Source organism: Furipterus horrens, unplaced genomic scaffold (assembly GCF_987537825.1).
Source record: "Furipterus horrens unplaced genomic scaffold, mFurHor1.1.pri manual_scaffold_11, whole genome shotgun sequence".
Taxonomy (NCBI): Eukaryota; Metazoa; Chordata; class Mammalia; order Chiroptera; family Furipteridae; genus Furipterus; species Furipterus horrens.
In genome coordinates this window covers 100,591,957-100,609,795 of record NW_028327181.1, presented here as the reverse complement: position 1 = coordinate 100,609,795, position 17,839 = coordinate 100,591,957, and the positions used below count along the sequence as shown (strand labels likewise).

The 17,839-nt window shown below is 60.8% G+C and overlaps 4 protein-coding genes and 1 long non-coding RNA gene across 5 annotated transcripts in view; 3 read left to right on the top strand and 2 right to left on the bottom strand.

Annotated features, from left to right (window-relative positions):
* Window positions 1-124: 124 nt before the first annotated feature.
* OXLD1 (oxidoreductase like domain containing 1) lies at window positions 125-1,843 on the top strand. The gene is made up of 2 exons (XM_090291518.1): window positions 125-215; window positions 1,034-1,843. The coding sequence occupies exons 1-2, from the start codon at window positions 156-158 to the stop codon at window positions 1,451-1,453; spliced, it is 480 nt and encodes a 159-aa protein (XP_090147644.1). The 5' UTR covers window positions 125-155; the 3' UTR covers window positions 1,454-1,843.
* On the bottom strand, window positions 1,426-3,021 carry LOC149999076 (uncharacterized). The gene is made up of 3 exons (XR_016514064.1): window positions 2,481-3,021; window positions 2,040-2,197; window positions 1,426-1,947 (listed from the first exon to the last, which is right to left on the bottom strand). It is a non-coding gene; the product is annotated as an uncharacterized LOC149999076 (long non-coding RNA).
* A 3,636-nt stretch (window positions 3,022-6,657) lies between these two features.
* On the top strand, window positions 6,658-8,327 carry PDE6G (phosphodiesterase 6G). The gene is made up of 3 exons (XM_090291519.1): window positions 6,658-6,863; window positions 7,302-7,342; window positions 7,781-8,327. The coding sequence occupies exons 1-3, from the start codon at window positions 6,718-6,720 to the stop codon at window positions 7,855-7,857; spliced, it is 264 nt and encodes an 87-aa protein (XP_090147645.1). The 5' UTR covers window positions 6,658-6,717; the 3' UTR covers window positions 7,858-8,327.
* A 101-nt stretch (window positions 8,328-8,428) lies between these two features.
* TSPAN10 (tetraspanin 10) lies at window positions 8,429-13,256 on the bottom strand. The gene is made up of 3 exons (XM_090291744.1): window positions 13,148-13,256; window positions 11,070-11,635; window positions 8,429-9,466 (listed from the first exon to the last, which is right to left on the bottom strand). Exons 1-3 carry the CDS (start codon window positions 13,181-13,183, stop codon window positions 9,025-9,027), a joined length of 1,044 nt encoding a protein of 347 aa, XP_090147870.1. The 5' UTR covers window positions 13,184-13,256; the 3' UTR covers window positions 8,429-9,024.
* A 1,714-nt stretch (window positions 13,257-14,970) lies between these two features.
* NPLOC4 (NPL4 homolog, ubiquitin recognition factor) overlaps window positions 14,971-17,839 on the top strand; it is a 37,434-nt gene continuing 34,565 nt past the window's right edge. The window contains exons 1-2 of the mRNA XM_090257888.1: window positions 14,971-15,178; window positions 17,063-17,143. Of these exons, the coding sequence (XP_090114014.1) occupies window positions 15,164-15,178; window positions 17,063-17,143 (96 nt within the window). The 5' untranslated portion in view covers window positions 14,971-15,163. The remainder of the gene's footprint in view (window positions 15,179-17,062; window positions 17,144-17,839) is intronic.

The window sequence follows — 17,839 nt, the reverse complement described above, 5'->3', positions numbered from 1 at the left end:
CCCACAACCGCCACTTCCGCCCCTCGCGCTCAGCTCCACCCTCATTGGGGAGGCCCATCTCCCAGACGAGCTGGGATTGGTCGAGGCGGCCGCCGCTCACGACCCGGACAGGGCGGAGGCTGGGGCGCGCGTGCGCCGTGGCCGGGCCGCGGGCGATGGTGCTGGGGCGCGTGGCCGCGGGAGGCCGAGCGGTGGCAGCAGCTGCCCTCTGCTCTGTAAGTACCTGCGGCGGCGGACGCGGTGGGGGCGGCGGGGACTCGCGCGGGGACCCCGTGCCGGCACGGACCGGAGAGGCGCTGCCCGCGCGGCCGCCCGGCTTGCAGGGGAGGCAGCTAACCAACGTTGGGGCAGTAGCCGAAGGTCGTTTACGGATTCCTTGTAAGCGCTGGGGACGCGCTGGGGGACAGTGACCCCCGGAGGCGCATCACGGAGGCTGTTCCATGGGCTGCTTCTTCGGGCGCGTGGGCCCCTCCTCTCCCCCCTTCCAGACCTTGGGGAGTTTCTGAGGCTTTCTTCCCCCGGGAGCGGAAGCGACACGTAGGATTTCAAGGCCTCCCTCCTGCGGTGCCAGCCGGGCGTTCCCTGTGATGCTGGAGCGCCTGGCGATGTGGTCGGACGGCTCAGGCCTCCCTCCTCCTCCCTGCCTGGTTTGCTCTCTGTGCGCCCTCACAACGCCGTGAGTCAGAGGGTCCGAGGGCCTGGGCCGTCTGTACCGGCTGGAGAGGCAAGGGTGGCTTCCGACCACCGCCACCCCGTTCCTGCCCACGGAGCAGCCATCTTAGCTGGAGGGGCCCCGCTTTCCCCCACATCTGCGGCCGTGCACGCCCAGTGCCCGGCCCTGAATCCAGCAGGTCTCGTGCGTGGGGCCGGGTAATCCGCAGGCCAGCCATCTCATCCGTCCAGCAGATGGAAGCCAAGGCCCGAGGGGAAGTAACTTGTCTAAGGTCACACAGGCAGTGAGGCGGCCACCGACAGGAGGCCAGCAAGGCCTCACCAGCTTCCTGGAGGCTCAGAAGCTTATCCGCATTCTTAGGGGCCAGGCCGACTCTACAACTGGGGCTGGTACCGCAGGCTTCCCGGAGGCGGCAGCACTCTGCACGGATGCCACACCCGGACCCCAGTCTGCGAGGGCCGCAGAGAGTTCGGGAAGGACCATGTGGACAAGGGCTCCCAAACAGGCGCAGACAGCCCCAGTCACCCCAAGTCCTCCCTGCCGGGCAGGGGCACCTCAGAAGCCCCGTACCCCTTGCCACCTGAGCTGCAGCCCCCCACTAACTGCTGCATGAGTGGCTGCCCCAACTGCGTGTGGGTGGATTACGCCGACGCCCTGCTGCGGCACTACCAGGACGGCGGGGAGCGGGCCCTGGCTGCCCTGCAGGAGCACGTGGCTGACGAGAACCTCAAGGCCTTCCTCAGAACGGAGATCCAGCTCCGCATGAGGAGTAGAGGCTGAGCTGGCCAGGCCCGACACGCTCGCCCCGTGGGCCCCACCAGAGCTCCTACCCAGGGAGCGGCATGGCCTCCTCTGTCCAGGGCCTCATGGTAGGATTCGTGTCAGGTGGGAGACAGAGGCATTATTTATTAACTTTATCTGAAAATAAATAAGTTCTCGCCCTGGCTGGTGTGGCTCAGTGGACTGAGTGCCGGCCTGAGAACCAGAGAGTCTCCGGTTCGACTCGCAGTCAGGGCACAGGCCTGGGTTGCGGGCCGGGTCCCCAGTTAGGGGCGCACAAGCAGCAACCACACATTGATGTTTCTCTTCCTCTCTTTTTCCCTCCCTTCCGCTCTCTAAAGATAAATAAAATCTTAAAAATAAATAAATATGTAAGTTTTCTGTGCTGTGGGACAGGAGCTTCTGTGCTGTTGTCTGAAAGGCTCGGGTGCCCTTGTCAGAGCTGCTGCAGGGTGTCACCGGAGGCTCACTGAGCACCTGCAGCCGTCATCAGCCTGTGAGGGTGAAATAAGGTTCCTTTTCTTGAATATTCAAATGACCACGACCCCAGGACCCCTTCCATGCCCCAGCATCCCTGAGATCCTACCTGAAGGTCAGCTGTGGCTGCACAGTAGTGCAGTGGAGGGAGGACCATCTGATCCCATGAAGTTGCCACTGGCAAAGCCCTTGGCAGGCACGGATGCCCCCAAGCAGCCCAGGAAGTTCCCTACATCCAGCTGCTGGGATCCTTGGGGAGACACCCATCTGCCAGCCAAGTACACGGTGGCAGATCAGCCTGCAGGGGCCTGAGCACTGCGTAGCCACCAGTGCTTCCAACTCACTGAGGCACAGCCCCGCCCATGGCAGAAGGACCAGGAAGCCTCAGGCACTGACCCTAGAACCAGTGTCCAGGCTCCAGGCTGGTCCTTGGCTGCAGACCTGTCCACTGGACCATCGGCCCAAGCGGGACTTGATCTCAGCCTCACCACCCATCCGCATCCCCTGCTCATCCCCCCACACCCCCGCCAGCAATTCTAAGCTCTCATACCAGTGCCCTGGGCAGGACAGGGGTTAAATGAATTTGTGCCGCTTTACCTCCTAGTTGAAGGAAAAAGATAACGTTGCAATAGGACTTCAAGCAGTTCTTCCCTTGAATATAAAGCCAGTGTTTCCCATAGAGACACAGATCTGGGGATAAGGGAAGGAAGCCACATAGCTGCAGACTGGTGCTGTACCATTGCTGAATCCGACACCCGGTGGCTCAGGCTGTCGTCTGGCACAGCTAACACATGTCCAGAAGCATTCAGGATTCGTGCTGGTTCAAAGACACGTGCTTGTAGTGACATATTTATCAGACTCTACCTCAGAGGGCGTTCAGTCTGACCCTGTCTGTACAGATTTGAAAATGGCTTGGGAAGGGAGAGATTTTCCCCAGAGACGCAGCCCAGCAGAGATGGATGTAGCAAGAGGTTTTCTGTAGGCACTAGGTGTATATATTCACGTGTGTATGTGTATGTACACCCCACCCAATGGACCCTGTAAAATGAGCCCCATTTTTGAATTAAGCAGTTACGGCAAAGGCCCCTGCAGCGTGAGAATCCCGAGGAGGGGCCACTGGCCTCGTCCTGTGGCGGTCGGTGTGCCAGCACCATGTCAGGACCAGCCTGCTGGGAACACACTGCCGGAGCCGGTCCTGTCTTCCTTTGTTCGATCAATCGTTCATTCATTCATTCATTTCACAGGTACTTACTGAGCACCTGTGAAGTACCTGGCACCGGGCTAGACACAGGTCTGGGAGAAATCTGCCTGCCCCGTTCCACTCTAGTGTAGAAGCCAGGTTAACACGGCACAACCGACCGCAGTGAGATCTCGCCTCACGCCTGGCGGGCTGGCTGGTGTCCAGGCTGGTGAGGAGGCGGAGGGAGGGGAAGCCGTGCGCTGTCGCCAGGAGGGCAGACTGGTGCAGCTGCTGTGGAAAGCAACAAGGAGGTGCCTCAAAATGTTAAAAGTAGAACTGCCTACCACGTGCCCCAGCGGTTTGACTCCTGAGTATTTATCCAAAGGAAACAAAAATACTAATTCAAAAAACCGTATGCGGCCCTGTGTTCATGCAGCGTTATTTACAATAGCCAAGATCTGGAAGCAGCCTGGGTGCCTGTTGACAGACAAATGGATAAAGATGCAGTAGGTGCGTACAGTGGTACCTCGGCTGACGAGGGACCCCGCTAACGAACTCCTCGGCTGACGAGTGTTCCAGTGGCTGCGCGCGCTAACATGAAGCAGCAAACACGAATGGCCGGGCCACTCCAGGTGCTTATCTTTTCCATCTGTATGTGTGACAAATAAGTGGGCTGGCATCACACAGGGGAGACCCACCAGCCCGACCGGGTTGTTTCCGTTGGACACAGTGAGCAGTGAGACGCCTGGTGGCACGAGCTGCTTCGGATGTGATGACCATGTCCTGTCACGGCATAAAAGTCGTCAGTTTCCATTCTACTTCCATTCCCCTTCATCCATTTGGGTAGCTGTTCATCTCAACCTTTGGTGAGTTTTTCCCCTTTTATAGGGGGCTTTTTACTATGTTATAAAACTGATCTTTAAATAGTGGGCAGCAGCCAGAACAAATTAAGTGATTTTCTATAGAAACCTACGGGAAATCACGTTTTGGCCAACGAAGATTTCAGCTAACGAATGTGATTCCGGAACGAATTATCTTCATTAGCTGAGGTATCGCTGTACAATGGAATATTACTTGGCCATAAAAAAGGATGGAACCTTGCCATTTGCAACAGCAGGGAATGGACCTGAACCATATTATGCGAAGTAAAGTAAGTCAGACAGAGAAAGACAGACACCGTAGAATGCTACTTATGTGGAATCTTAAGAAACAACACACAGAAACAGACTCATGGTTGCAGAGAACAAAGTGATGGATGCCAGAGGGGAGGGGTGAAAAGATGATAGGTCACGAGGTACAAGCCTCCAGTTATAAAATAATTAACTCGCTGGATGTTAGGGACAGCATAGGAAAAAGTCAATGATTTATAATGACTTGTACGGTGACAGATGGTTACTAAGTTTTTCGTGGTGATCCCTTCTTAAGGTATGTAAATGTTGGATCACAACGTTGTATACCGGGTGCTGATAGAATAGTCTGTGTCACTATAGAGTTAAACAAAGAGTTATCCAGACGTTTGAATACACGCTCAGTGTGATGGAGGAAGTCCAGCCACCGTGAGGCCTATGAAATAGGCTCCTGGTCTAGCCCTCGGGGGGCCCTGAGGAGCTACTACTGGGGCAGAGCTCTGCAGTCCAGGCAGGATGGAGCTAGGGGACAGGGCCAGCAGGTGCAGAGGCCCTGGGGTGGAAAGGGCTCCTTGGAGCACGGACACCAAGAGGGAGGGATGGAAGGTGAGGCCAAAGAGGTGGATGGGGCCTGGCTGCACAGGACTTTGGTGGCTGCAAAGGCATTTTCGGCAGTCGGGGGGCTGGACAGAAAGGGGCGAGGCCCGGGACAGCAGCCAGTGCATCTTGTCGTCATTTCAAAGACGAGCGGCTTCAGGAGCGTCCTGCCCTGCTACCCCCCACCCCCAGCTCTGTCCTGCACACGTCCTTCCTTCTGGCCCTTGACCGCACCTGAGCCCCATCCCGTCCCCCAGAATCCTCTGCAGTGGTGCTCAGGCCAGTGACCCTGACAATCTCATTAGTGTGACGTCAGGGGACAGTCCTAATCAGCTTACCCAGCCACAGGATAAATGCCCGGCCGACGCCCTGAGGAGGCAGGCCCTCCACTTACACGCATGGCCCCCTGAGACCTGCCCAGGGCTTGGTGAGTAGTGACCTCTCTCCCATTGCCTTTCCTGGTGGCCACTTACCAAGGGTGTTAGTGAGCGTCTGCTGGAGGGTGGGAAGCTGGGGAGCTTTTTACCACCAAGCTGAGGCCTGGGTCTGTGGGAGTTCACCCACTGCCGTGTTCAGAGAAGACGCCCAGCTGATCCCCTCCTCTGCTCCCCCAAGTCAAAGGGGGTACAGGCTGTCCCCAAGGCCAGCGACGGTCTCAGAGTCTTGGGCCACACAGGCTCGGTCAGCTTGAGTGGGCACCGGCCATAGGCCTTGCTGGGGCTAGGGCAGCTCAGGCAGTGGTCTCCATGGGGACAGTGGGGCCCTGGGAGCGCCATCTGGCTCAGTGCTGTCCACACCAGGCCCAGGGCCCAGGCCCAAGGCAGCAGTCCGGCCAGGGCTGTGAGGAACGGATGTCGGGGTTGCAGCAGCCAGGACTGTCAGGCCTGCGGCCCTCCTCCTGGGACCCGTCCTGGGCTGGTGCTGTCCCAGCACAGAGACTGAGCCTTTGGGGGGAGGGTCCATGGCGGGTCCAGCCCCATCCCAGGTGCCCGGCAACCATTGCCTGTCCTTGTGTCTCCCTTGGCCTCAGCCCCGCTGCCCCCGCAGGCAGCCGTTGGGAGCCCAAGGCTGGCCCCCAGCACTGCAGCCCGCAGACCAGAGACGAGAACGGGGGCCCAGGAGGCAGTGCCTGCAACGTGCTGTGTGGGGCCAGCATGTCGTCTGTGTCCCATGCTTTGCTCCAGAACCTTCTGGGCCCGGTGGCCCTGAGGGATTAGTCTCCCTCTCTTGCTAATAGGCTTAGAGGAAGCTGAGCTGCCCTTGACCTTGGCCAAGGTCACTGGGGCTTAGGGCATCTGGAGAGAGGCCCTGGGGAAGGGGAGAGGAGGTTATCTGTGAGATGGTACAAGGATACCAGCAGGTGACACTGGTGCCCAGAGGGGCTCCAGGCACATGAGCGGCTGGGAGGACACTGCCAGGTGAGGGTGCCACCACTCAGCGTCCGTGCTGAGCCAGGCTGCTCCCTTGCCCAGGCACTCCGCCCCCGTCTCCCGGGTTCCCCTTCATCCCTTCACCGGCACAGCACTGCTGGGTACCCGGCATGCCATGGTGAGGAAGACAGCACATGCCAGCCCCAGGGACTGCAGAGAGAAACGCAGAAGGGGAGACACGGGAGGAGGGGTGCCCTTGGGGCCCCCAGCACTCTCATTTCACTGCGTGGCTCCAGTGGAGCCCCAGGTGGGGAAGGAGGGGCTGCTTTCTGGGTCATGCACGCTCAGGACCCACAGGGTCTCATGTTTCGGGGTTTCCTCTGGTGGGTAGGACCTAGAAGTAGGGTTGGGAGCAGGAGGGCTGACGGGAACCCCTGTCTGGTCTGCCCCCAGCCCACAGGGAGAGGGAGTCCAGAAGTCAAAGGTCGCCACAGGGTCTCTGCCAGCTGGGCCATGAATCTGGAGCTACCCAAGGCCGAGATCCGGTCGGCCACCAGGGTCACTGGGGGGCCCGTCACTCCCAGGAAGGGGCCCCCGAAATTTAAACAGCGGCAAACCAGGCAGTTCAAGAGCAAGCCCCCCAAGAAAGGGGTCCAAGGGTAAGCAGCTAGGGAAGGGGGTGCCTTTCCTAGGGGGTGGAGGGACCCAGCCCCAGGCTGCACAGAAGGGGGTGGGGGGCCTCTAATAGGGTTCCAGGGGGCCTGAGCAGGGCCTGTCTCAAGGCCCCCGCCCCCCAGCGGTGGTCGAAGGCAGATGGGCGCTCCTGTCACTCTCTAGCCACTATTGCCAAATGGATCTGGAAAATATGCTCACTGTCATCTAGAGACTCAGTCACAGCCCACCCATCGGGGTCCCTACACACGCACCTGCAGACACACGCGCACACCCAGTGCACACCCGCCAGCCACACACACACTCCCACGGTGCGCCACAGACGCTCCATGCCTGCACACACCTGCACTCGAGGGCAGACATAGCCCCACGCCCCTCACTCCATTCCCACGCTGGTCACCGTCCTGACCGCTGTGTCCCTGCAGGTTTGGGGACGACATCCCTGGAATGGAAGGCCTGGGCACAGGTATGATGACGCTAGGCTCCGCGAAGTCCCGCCCACTTGCCAGCCCACAGCGTGAGGGGCCCAGCCTCTCGGCCAGGCTGCCGCTCACTTAGGGTCCTGGCCATGGTCTCTCCTTTTATCCCAAACATCAAGCATCAGGTCCCTCTGAAGCGGGGAGGTTGCCACATAGTGGCATCACGTGGGGCTTGGAGGGGCTGGGAGAGAAGGTGGGGCCCTTGCTGTCCCCGCCCCCCAGCAGCAAGGCCCACCTTCTTTCCTCTTCCTTTCCCTCCCTTGGGTCTGATGCACCCACTGTCTTCCTGGGCAGGGTGCCCATTCGACACCCCCAAAGCTGCTGTGTCCTGGGAGGAGGGTCCTCACTTGGGGTATGGACAACGGGGCCCCAAGGGGACGATGGGGCCACAGGACCTCCTAGACACCCTACCCCTTCTCCGGCAGACATCACGGTCATCTGCCCGTGGGAGGCCTTCAACCACCTGGAGCTGCACGAGCTGGCCCAGTATGGCATCATCTAGCAGCGACCCCACCATCCCGGACCCTCCCCTGCTGCCCGCTCCGACCCTCCACCCTGCTCTGGGAGGCCCCAGGGCATCAGGGTTGTGCAGATCTTGTTTGAAGACCCTCAAAGGGCGGGGCCTCAGGTCCCTGGACCGCTGGAGCCCACCACCTCGTCACGAGAGACTAGCCCACAGCTGGACCATTGAGTGTGTCCCAGGGGCTGAGATCTGGGCTCTTGCCCCACAGCTGGAAAACGAGCGCGGGACCTCCCAGCAGTGTCCCTCACACCTGGGCCCCCGTCCTACCTGTCCCCGAGGTGAGGACAAGCTCCCCCCCACAAGCTATTCCCTGCTGGTGCCCCTGGGTGGGCGTCCTGGGGGCATCACAGAGCGAGACCCCTCCAAACCCACCACGTCTGTGGGAAGTTTGGCCTTTCCAGCATGGCCCACGCTTGCTGTCCCTGTTTCAAAATAAAATTGTGCTTCCACTGGCTTGTCTGGGGTGTGTGGGGGTGGGGAGCCTCTACAGGAGTGTGCGGATGGAGGCACTGCGCAGGTGTTTAGGTGGGTAAGAACTCACGCTGCCCGCTTAAGGCTGGTGCAATTTACTCTGTGGAGGGTGCATCTCAAGAAAGTTTACTCTCCCCCCAGAGCACTCTAGAGGGAGAAGCCTCTAGAGGCAATGAATGGGAGAGAGGGAGGGGGACGAGAAAGGGGAAGAGGAGGGCGGAGGGGCGGGGAGGGGAGGGGAGAGCCCATCCCCCCAAAGGGCAGGTGGCAGGCCTTCTGGTGGTGGTCAGAGGCAGCACTAGGGGTGGTCAGAGGTGGCTGCAGGTGTCCGACATGGACCTTTGGGCCCGCAGTGGGCATAGGAGGGGGATCTTAGGCAGCTCCCCCCACCCCAGGCTGGGGGTCAGGGCAGGGGTGGGCGGGGGGAGGGTCTGAGGGTGGGCCTCAGAGGCAGGGCTAGGAAGTGACCAGATGTGGGGATCTGAGGTGGGCGTCAGTGTGCGCAGTGGAGGTCGCAGCTGGGGGTGCCCTCGGCCCGGCGGCCTCGCGGGTACCCTTTGGGGCCGCCAGGCTGCGCCCGTGGGAATCCGCCCGCCCTCTGAGCGCAGCAGTTTGCAAGCAAGGGGGCGGGGCCAATGGGCAGTCCCAGGGGCGAGAACCTCCGAAAGGGAGAAATCAGGCGGCAGCCCGGCCCCCGGGAAGCGGGGCCTTGGGGGTCCTAGGCGCGGCAGCAGGGGGAGGCCGGGTGCCGGAGGCGCGCGTCCACCGCGGCGGGTCAGCCCCGGGCCGGCTTGGCAGGGGGCCGGGGCTCTCCGCCGCTCCCTTGCGGACAGCCAGGGCCCTCAGCAGCTGCCTCGCCAGCAGGAGCTCCGCCCCCTGGACGAGCACCACGGCGATCGCGAAGCCGCCCGCCACCCGGACGTGCAGGCGCAGCCACCGTCGGAGGGGCGCGCCGCAGCCCTGCAGGTGCACCACTCTCCGAGCGGCGTCCTCATCCAGGCGCAGGGCGCCGAAGCCGCACTGGTCGTTGATGGCGGCTCCGTCTTCCCGGGGGTCGATGCAGCAGGAGGCTGGCAGGCTGCAGGCCTGAACCCCCGGGGAGCTGCAGTTGAAGTACCTGCAAGGGGCACCTGCGTCAGTCTGGAGGGCGGGCCCCAGGGTTCTGGGCCCGGACGCTAGGCGGGTGTCTGCACCCGCCTTCACACGTCCCCGGCACAAACAGGCACACGCACGTGCACATCATCGCAGTCAGGTGTGAATGCACACGTGTGTCGCACACACATGCACCCAAGCACGGCCCCACGGGTGCACACTTGCACAGGCATGCTGACTGCGCGCGCACACAGCACCCAGCCTTCTGCCGCGGATGCTGGCCCGTGTTGGCCTCTGCACATGTGGGCAGGTGGAACGGCTTCTGGGCTGGAAGCGGCACTTCCAGTGAGACGGTGAGAAAAGCATCGGACAGGAGCGGGGTGACGCAGGCCGATGGGCAGACGCTGCCGAGTACAGCTGAGGCCTGGCGGAGGCCTCCGTCACGGCCAGCAGGTCCTAGCAGGGGCGGCACCGGGCAGTGACGGAGGTGGCAGGCTTGGGAGGAACTCCCAGGGCTGAAAGCAAGTGTTGTTCCCGACACAGCCCCCAGGTGTCCTTGACCTTCGATGGGTGTCCAGGGCCCTGAGACCCACAGGTTTGTCCCCCTCACCCTCCCTCCCAGGCACGTCCAATCTCTCAGAACACTGGGCCTCACTAAGGCAGGGCCTTGCGGGCTGGCAGGACAGGTGGCCACAGCCGCCAACCCAAGGCCACACGTGGTCACCCAAGGAGAACAACCCACGTGGAGGCTTCCAGAGTGCCAGGTGCACCGAGGGGCCCACCATGTTTTTATAGCTGTTGGGTACAAACGACCAGTTTTTCAAGAGTCCCCATGTGACTCCTTGTCTCAGGGCCAGGTGCCCAGGGAGGCCCAAGGGAGGGGCACATATACCTTCTGTTGCGGGGGCAGGTGTGGAGAGCAGGAGCCGCTGGGGTCTGCCCGAGGGGACAGACGGCAGGACAGAGACCCTCGAGCAGAATGTAAAGCACACTGCACTACATTCCTCAACACACACACACAGACATGTGCACACACAGACCTGCACAGACACCCACACAAATGCACAGAGACATGCATGGACACACAACAGATGCACATACACAACAGATGCCCATACAGACACATGCACACACAGACACCCACACGGATGCACACAGAGACACGCACACACACAACAGATGCATACATGACACACACACATGCACACACAGTGGTGGGAGAATATCTTGAATTTGACATTTGATGTTTTGTATGATGTCCTTACCAGGAAACACCACTCAAAGTTGATGTCTTAAGTCTGCTGGCTGAGATTCCGCATTGGGGTCGCTGTGTGTCTGCCTGGCTGGGCCTGAACGTGTACACATGGGTGTGTGTACATGTGGTTGTGTGTAAACTGAGTGGGCACATGTATGTGTACACATGGGTGAGTGTATGAGTGAATGAGTACATGTGGGGTGTGTGCTTGGGTGTATGTTCTAGTGTGTACACATGTGTATACATGTGTGGTGTGTAGGGGTGGGTGTGCACACGTGAGTGCGTGCACACGTGAGTGTGTGCACACGTGGGTGTGTGTACCAGTGAGTGTGCACACGTGGGTAGGTGTGACCCTCCAGGTTTCGGGACTCACAGGTTCAGCTGCCAGTCCTGGCAGGAGGCGGCCCCACAGCACTGCAACCCGAGCTGGACTTGGTCGATGAGGAAGTGCAGGTCTGGCTCGTCCTGGTAGCAGGTGATGGCCACGCGCAGGGCGTGCTCCAGTCCGTCCTGCAGCGGGCCCCAGAGGGCCACCACCAGGACCCCCGCCACGGCCTCCAGCAGCAGGAAGGCCAGGAGGCCCCCGGAGAAGCAGCGCAGCAGGCAGGCGTTCTCGCAGAGGGCGCCCAGGCAGCCCGCCAGGCTCACCGCGCTGGTCACCAGCCCCCCCAGCACCAGCCCCAGCATGGGGTCTGCAGGCAGGGGGCCCCCCCAGCTGCTCCCCAGGGAGCCCTTGACAGCCAGGCCCCAGAGCCCCACGGCCAGGGCCAGCAGGCTGAGCAGGGAGAAAAGCGAGTTGGAGAGAAAGACCAGGCACTGGAGGCAGCGGCCCCTCAGAGGGAGGGACGGGGCCCCGGAACCCCCGCGGCCTGCCCTCCAGGCCCTCCCCGCTGGACCCAGGCTGCTGGAAGTGAGGGGTGGCTCCGGGCCCCCAGGGTCCTGCAGAGGAAGAAGGACAGGGGATCTCACCAGTGGGACCCCGCAACCCCTCGGCAAGGGATCAGAGCTTATAGGGGAGGGAGCTGGGCGATGGAGCAGGAAGGGGTTCAGAGACCCCAGACAGCCAGGGACGGGGAAGCTTCCAGGCTGCATGGGGCGGACCCTAGCTCCTTTGGGATGGCGACCATGGGAGGTATGTGCCCCATGACTCACGCCTCTCCCTGCTCCCCCCTGCACTTACGTGAAGAGGGATGTGGTCCCTCTCCTCCCTGGCTGGGGGCCACCAGGCACGGGGTCGGCTCAGGAACTGCCCTCTGCCTTCCCCTCTGGAACTGGCCCGATGTCCCAGGACGCACTCAGTCACTTTGTGAGTGCAGATGCTGTGCTGGGGTCAGGGCAGGGGGACACAGGCTGGGATCCCAGCGCGGGGAGGCGGGGGTCAGGGAAGGGCTACTGGGAGACTGGGCTCTGTAAGGTTCCGAGCCTTCCCATGGGCCCACCTTGCTCTCTAGCAGGACTCTCAGGCAAGCCCAGGGGCCCTGGCTGCACCCAGGGGGAGGGTAAAGGGTACTGAATGTTGGGGTCCCCTCGCCTCTCTCGGTCACCCAGCGGATCAGCGAGGTTTGGAGAGGTTGCTGAGCCTGTTCCACTTGGCGTCTTAACGGACAGTCTCCATTTCAGACCTGTCTGTCCCCTCTGCCTGCCCACCCCCTCCTCCCACAGGCAGGTGTGGGCAGGCCTTCTAGTCTCTCCCTACAGGGGCAGAGGGACAGCCTGCCCCGTGGGCCCTGCTGAGGGCCCTGCGGGCACCCGGTGCTGCTGGGGCTGAAGTCTGACTGGGGGGAGCCGTGGCCCTGTGCCCAGGCACGGGTGCCTTCCAATCCAGTTTCCCAGGGAGAAGCTGTTCCCCTCCCCCACCTGCCTGACTCTGCATTGATGCTTCATTGATTCTGGACTCAGAACGGAGAAGAAGAGGGTTATGTATCAGCCCTCCAGACCCCCAAAATAAGTCGGAGCGAAAGGGCAGGCTGATGGTGCCAGGTGGGAGGCCTGAGGCTGCTGGAAGCCATGGGTGTGGACTGAGGCGTCATCTTGCAGCTCCATGGCCCACTGGGAGGGCCATTGGTGCTCAGCACCTCCTGCACCCTGAGCCAGAGGTCACCCCCACTTCTGCAGAAAGCCTACCTCCCACTCCATCCCTGTCCAGTGACTGGCAGTGGGACAGGAGCCACAGGGGAGGTGTGGAGGCTGAGGGGCGTGGGGGTGAAGGAGGAGGACAATCAGAACGTGAGGGAGGCCCAATGGCCCTTTTGGGAACCGTCCCCTGGGCGTGCGCTTTCCTGGGGGCATGGACGCACATACTGGGTCAAGTTCAAGGGCTAGGCTGTGTCACACTCCAAAGTCCAAACAGGTGCTGGGTGAGCTTGAGTGCCTGATTAGTACAACCCCACCCCAATCTTAGTGGCTCATGCGGGCCTCGGGCCTGAGGACATCTCTAGGGTGCTGGCTTACCTGGGACAGCAGGGGGCTCCTCTCCCCCTCATCCATCCTCCACCAGGACAGGTGTGTGGGTCCCTGCCAGCCTCTCTGGCTGGAACCCCAGGACTGGTGCTGCTGTGTCCCTGGCCACTCTGGGAGCTGTGAGCCCAGGGCGGGGTGAGCTGTGAGCCCCACCGGGACAGCACAATCACGATGGGGTCATGTGAGGAATCACATTTTAGGGCTTAGGACAGGCTCTGTTTGTCTGGACGCAGCCGGCCTTTCTTTGGGAACTTGGTTCTGGGCCACGCTCTATGGGGACTATGTGGGTGGGCTGTTAGGGTGCTGGCCCCATGGCCGTCACGGCAGGGCCCAGTGTGGCCCTCAGCCTGGCAGTTCCAGTGGCTGCTCCCCCAGCTCCCCCAGGAACACAGAGCCCTGTGAACTGGTTCATAGTGACAGTCCCAGGCGGCCTGCCCACAGCTAAATGCTAGTTTATCCCCTGATTTATCCTTGTAAGAATGACACAATATCTGTTGCCAGAGCACACCCTTCCTGGCTACGAGGACCTGGGGTTGCCCACTCTCTGAGCTTCTATGGGGCAGGGAACTGACACCGGGGGCTCACACAAGTACGCGGATGTCCCAGCAGCATTATCCTCATCGCCAAAGGGTGAAACAACCCAGATGTCCATCAGCGAAGACCCGATCAAGGCGGTGAGGCCTGCCTGGCCACGGACTCCGTTCAGTCCCGATGCCGCCACAGCGCGACAAGTCTTGAGCACGTGGAGGGGGTGGCCCAGCTTGGTGAAGGCACTAAATGCCACCACAGTGTTCACTTTACGGTGGTTAATTGCATCTTACGTGAATTTCATCTCAGTGAAATATTAAAGAAGACGGAGAAGTGCCTATGAAGTGAGGGAATAGCCGTATGGATATTCTCAGGCTGAGTCCCCACCAGGCCAACTCTGAGAGTCACTGGGAGCTCTGGGGACAAGGGACTGGGCCTTACTAGCCACAGGCTACTGAGGTGGGGAGGACTGTGATCTGGGGTGAGGGCATCCCTGACCCTTGTTCACACTTCCCTCAGATCCCTGCGTCTCTCACTTCATCTGGGACCTGCTCAGGCCTCACCTGGGAGAGCCCCTCCCCCCTCCCCCGCCTGCTCGCGTTGTGTCCTGACCTGACATGCATTTTTATGCTGATCTGTTTATAATCTGCCTCCTGCTGGTGGATTGCATCAGGGCAGGGCACTGTCCCCTTTCTGCTCTGTCCCCAGCACGAGAACCACGGTGCGCAGAAAGCACACATGGAATAGGTATTTGGTGGTGGAACGACGAAGTCAAGGTCAAGTGACTGCTGTAACTGAGACAATGGAAGAGAAAGTGTCCCAAACATTGGCATCGTTAACGGTGGTCACGAAATCAGGTGGCGATGGGAGGAAACGAGCGACAATTTCCTAACTTTCCAGTACAGGAGTTAATAAATACAACCGGAAACTGAACCACAGGGGTTAAAAAACGTAGGTTTTAGCCTCTTGGATGTTTTCATAACTTCCAAGGTCAGCTATTACATTTGCAGGGCCCAGGGCAACGTGACAACGTGGAGTTTCTTGTTCAAAATCAGCCATTGAAAGACATGAGGCCTTTGGAATTTTCAAATTAAGAAAGAAAATCTTTTACACTTGACGTTCAGCACTGCCTTCCAGGAGCCGCAGGCGAACCTACAGCCGCCCTCCGGGGGCCCCCTCCCCCGCGGCCGGGCGGAAGGGGCGTGGCGGCGCGGGGGGCGGGGCCGGGCGTCGGGCCGCCGTGCGCGTGCGCGGCCGTTGGTGCGGCCGGAACCTGTTTTCGGCGCCGCGCCTCCGGGGGAGCGAGTTGGCTGAGGCACAGGACGTCGCGGCTGTGGCTGTCGGGCGGCGAAGCTGGAGCGGCGGTGGCGGCGGCGGCGGGAGGCCGGGGCTGAGGCCGGAGCCGGGACGACGAGGCCCGCAGGGCGGCAGGCGGCGGCGGCGGCGCGGGGCTCGAGCCCGGACGCGGGAGCGGCCGCCATGGCCGAGAGCATCGTGAGTGGGGCGGCAGGAGGGAGCGGACGCCGGGATGAGGCAGCAGATTTGCCGGCGCGGCCTGTGGGGGCCCCGCGGCCCGCCCGCCCTCCGCGCTGGGCTGGCTGCGCGGCCGAGCCTCCGACCGCCCCCCTCGGCTAGTCCCCAGCCCCGAGCTTCGCCTTCGCCCGCGGGCCAGGCAGGGCGACGAGGCTAGCAGCGCGCCGGCGCCTCCCTCCCCGTCTCCCCGCGGCGGGGGCTGGCCGGGCGTCCCCGGCGGAGCCCCGTCCTGCGCCGCAGCACCCGCCCAGGCCGGCGCGTTGGCACGGCCCACGGAGGCAGAGCGCGTCCTCCGCCGGGGACCTGGCAGACCGCCCCCCGGGGAGACGGGAGCCTGGCCGGCCTGCTCCTGGTAGCCAGGAAGCGTGACAGCCCCCTGCGTGGACAGGAAGGTCGTAGAAGTTGGTTTCTCGAGATTAGGACTCGGCACGCCCCTTTCCTACCCTTTAAAGGGGAAAAAAAAAAGGCTCTGAAAACTCAAAGTCATGAAGCCGGCCACGCGTAAGCTGGTGGGAAGTTTCTGCCGCAAAGTCAACGTGGCAGGAAACAAAACCAACAGACCCGCCGGACGCGAGAATGAAGGACTAGCTCGTGTGTCCCGGGGCCCCCGAACAGCGCCGGGGGGCCGGGGGCGGGGCGGGCGCGGTGTCGGCGCCGCTGATGCGGGTGTGCCCACGCCCCTGCCCCTGCCCCTGCCCGGCGGTGACTCCTTGCTCAGCGCTCCAGCCAGCAGCGCCCAGCCTGCAGGTGGCACAAGAGAAACCGACTCCTATAACCTGAGATGCACTGACCACGGGCGATCCCTCCCGCGGTGGGGGAAGGCTGGCTTCGCACACACGCTCCGCCTGCGCCTGGCTGCAGGGCCTTCCCGGAATCGAAGGCGAAGCCGCCCTGCGGGAGGCTGGGCCTTGCTGTGGCCCAGACTGGTGTGGCACCCTGCCCTTCCTGTGAAAGTGACTCGGAAGTGTTTTTTTTTTTTTTCTTAGATTTTATTTACTTATTTTTAGAGAGAGGGGAAGGGAGGGAGAAAGGAGGAGAAACATCACTGTGTGGCTGCCTCTCGTGCGCCCCCAACTGGGGACCTGGCTGCAACCCGGGCCTGTGCCCTGGCTGGGAATCAAACCGACGACCTCTCACATTGCTGGACAACACTCAACCAGCTCCAGCCAGGGCCCTTTAAAAAAACAAACAAACAACAATGAATGGAATGGCCCCGTCCCTCGCAAGGGGCTGGAGTGTCACCTGTCTGGGTGGCAGGGTACGCCTGTCCCTGCGCGCCTTGCCAGGCAGAGTGACCCACCTTCAGAGGGGCTCTGACCCACACAGACGCAAGGCCAGGGAGGGGGTGCTCCTTGTCAGCGGTCTTCCCACTCTTCGAGCCCTGCTGAGTGTCAGCACGGTTTCAAACATGTTTCTTTTCATCTTCACCGTACGTAGGTGACAACCTCACCTACCACCCACGGGGAAAAAGAAAGAAGTAAAGGCCACATTTGAGGACTTCCTATGGCTCTTTTAAATCAGCCTCACTCCTATGTATAGGTCCTGGAACAAAGGGATCTTTACGTGAGGATTCTAGTCTTTCAGGATTCATGGTGGGGTCCCTCCTTCCTTTTTTCTGTTTGTAAGTCTGAAGAGAGAAATGTCAGTGTTTCAGATATATTTTATGAACGACAGTTCAAATTGCAGTTGTGTTTTTCTGAGTGAAGGGTTAGCGTGCCCCCTGTCTGGTGACAGGCCTCGCTGCCATGCTCCGTCTCCTGCGAACCAGGCACCCACGGGGCAGGTGGGCTTCGGGAGACCACACTTTCCGAGCCCATAATTCCCGTCTTGTCTCATTTACAACAGATAATCCGTGTTCAGTCCCCGGACGGGGTGAAGCGGATCACAGCGACAAAGAGGGAGACTGCTGCCACGTTCCTGAAGAAGGTACCTGTGCTCGGGGTGTTCACCTGCCAGGGTCTGCGTCCTCCGCTGTCACTCCCCTGCCCTTCGCTGCCTCTTCTTCCTCCCTCATCTCCAGTTTGGTCACTCCCAGGTTCAGTCTCTGGTGCTGCTTTTTGCTGTCATGACTGGTGGGGTTGATGCAGGGTCGGACTGTGTCACAGCCGGCCACAGCTTACAGCTGTGGGATCAAGGTCCCAAGAGTGCAGAGCATTTCATGGGACTAATGTTTATGGGCGAGAAACTGGCATTGTCTATCGAAGGGGAATGTTTTTGAGTCTTCACCCAAGGATACTGTTCATTGATGTTATGGAAGAAGGGGGAGAGAGAGAAACATTAATGTGAGAGATAGCCATCAGTTGCCTATCGTATGCACCCAGACCTGGGATCCAGCCCACAACCGTGGTGTATTGGGATGAGGCTCTAACCAACTTAGCTACTCGGCCAGGACGGAAATCTGGTTTCTAAAAGGTAGTTGCTGTCAAGATCTCAGTAGCACTGCTTATGGGACCATGTTTATAAAGGAGAAGAAGCAGGTGCAGCAGACAATAGAGAAGAGAATCTTGAATTTTCAGGAAGTTTGTGATATCCTGCTCTTTGTTCTTCAGTAGCAGCTGACCACCATCAGCTCGCCCTTGTATGGTGTGGGGGACTGTCCTGGTGTCCTCCCTGGCTAGCTCC

Excerpts from the sequence above, each read along its gene's own strand:
- OXLD1 (XM_090291518.1), top strand. The coding sequence starts at position 156 with ATGGTGCTGGGGCGCGTGGCCGCGGGAGGCCGAGCGGTGGCAGCAGCT. Across the intron at positions 216-1,033 it reads CAGCAGCTGCCCTCTGCTCT|GGGCCAGGCCGACTCTACAA; the intron begins GTAAGTACCTGC and ends CCGCATTCTTAG.
- PDE6G (XM_090291519.1), top strand. The coding sequence starts at position 6,718 with ATGAATCTGGAGCTACCCAAGGCCGAGATCCGGTCGGCCACCAGGGTC. Across the intron at positions 6,864-7,301 it reads CCCAAGAAAGGGGTCCAAGG|GTTTGGGGACGACATCCCTG; the intron begins GTAAGCAGCTAG and ends GTGTCCCTGCAG. Across the intron at positions 7,343-7,780 it reads AATGGAAGGCCTGGGCACAG|ACATCACGGTCATCTGCCCG; the intron begins GTATGATGACGC and ends CTTCTCCGGCAG.
- TSPAN10 (XM_090291744.1), bottom strand. The coding sequence starts at position 13,183 with ATGGATGAGGGGGAGAGGAGCCCCCTGCTGTCCCAG. Across the intron at positions 11,636-13,147 it reads GGAGCCCCCTGCTGTCCCAG|GACCCTGGGGGCCCGGAGCC; the intron begins GTAAGCCAGCAC and ends CTTCCTCTGCAG. Across the intron at positions 9,467-11,069 it reads CAGGACTGGCAGCTGAACCT|GTACTTCAACTGCAGCTCCC; the intron begins GTGAGTCCCGAA and ends TGCCCCTTGCAG.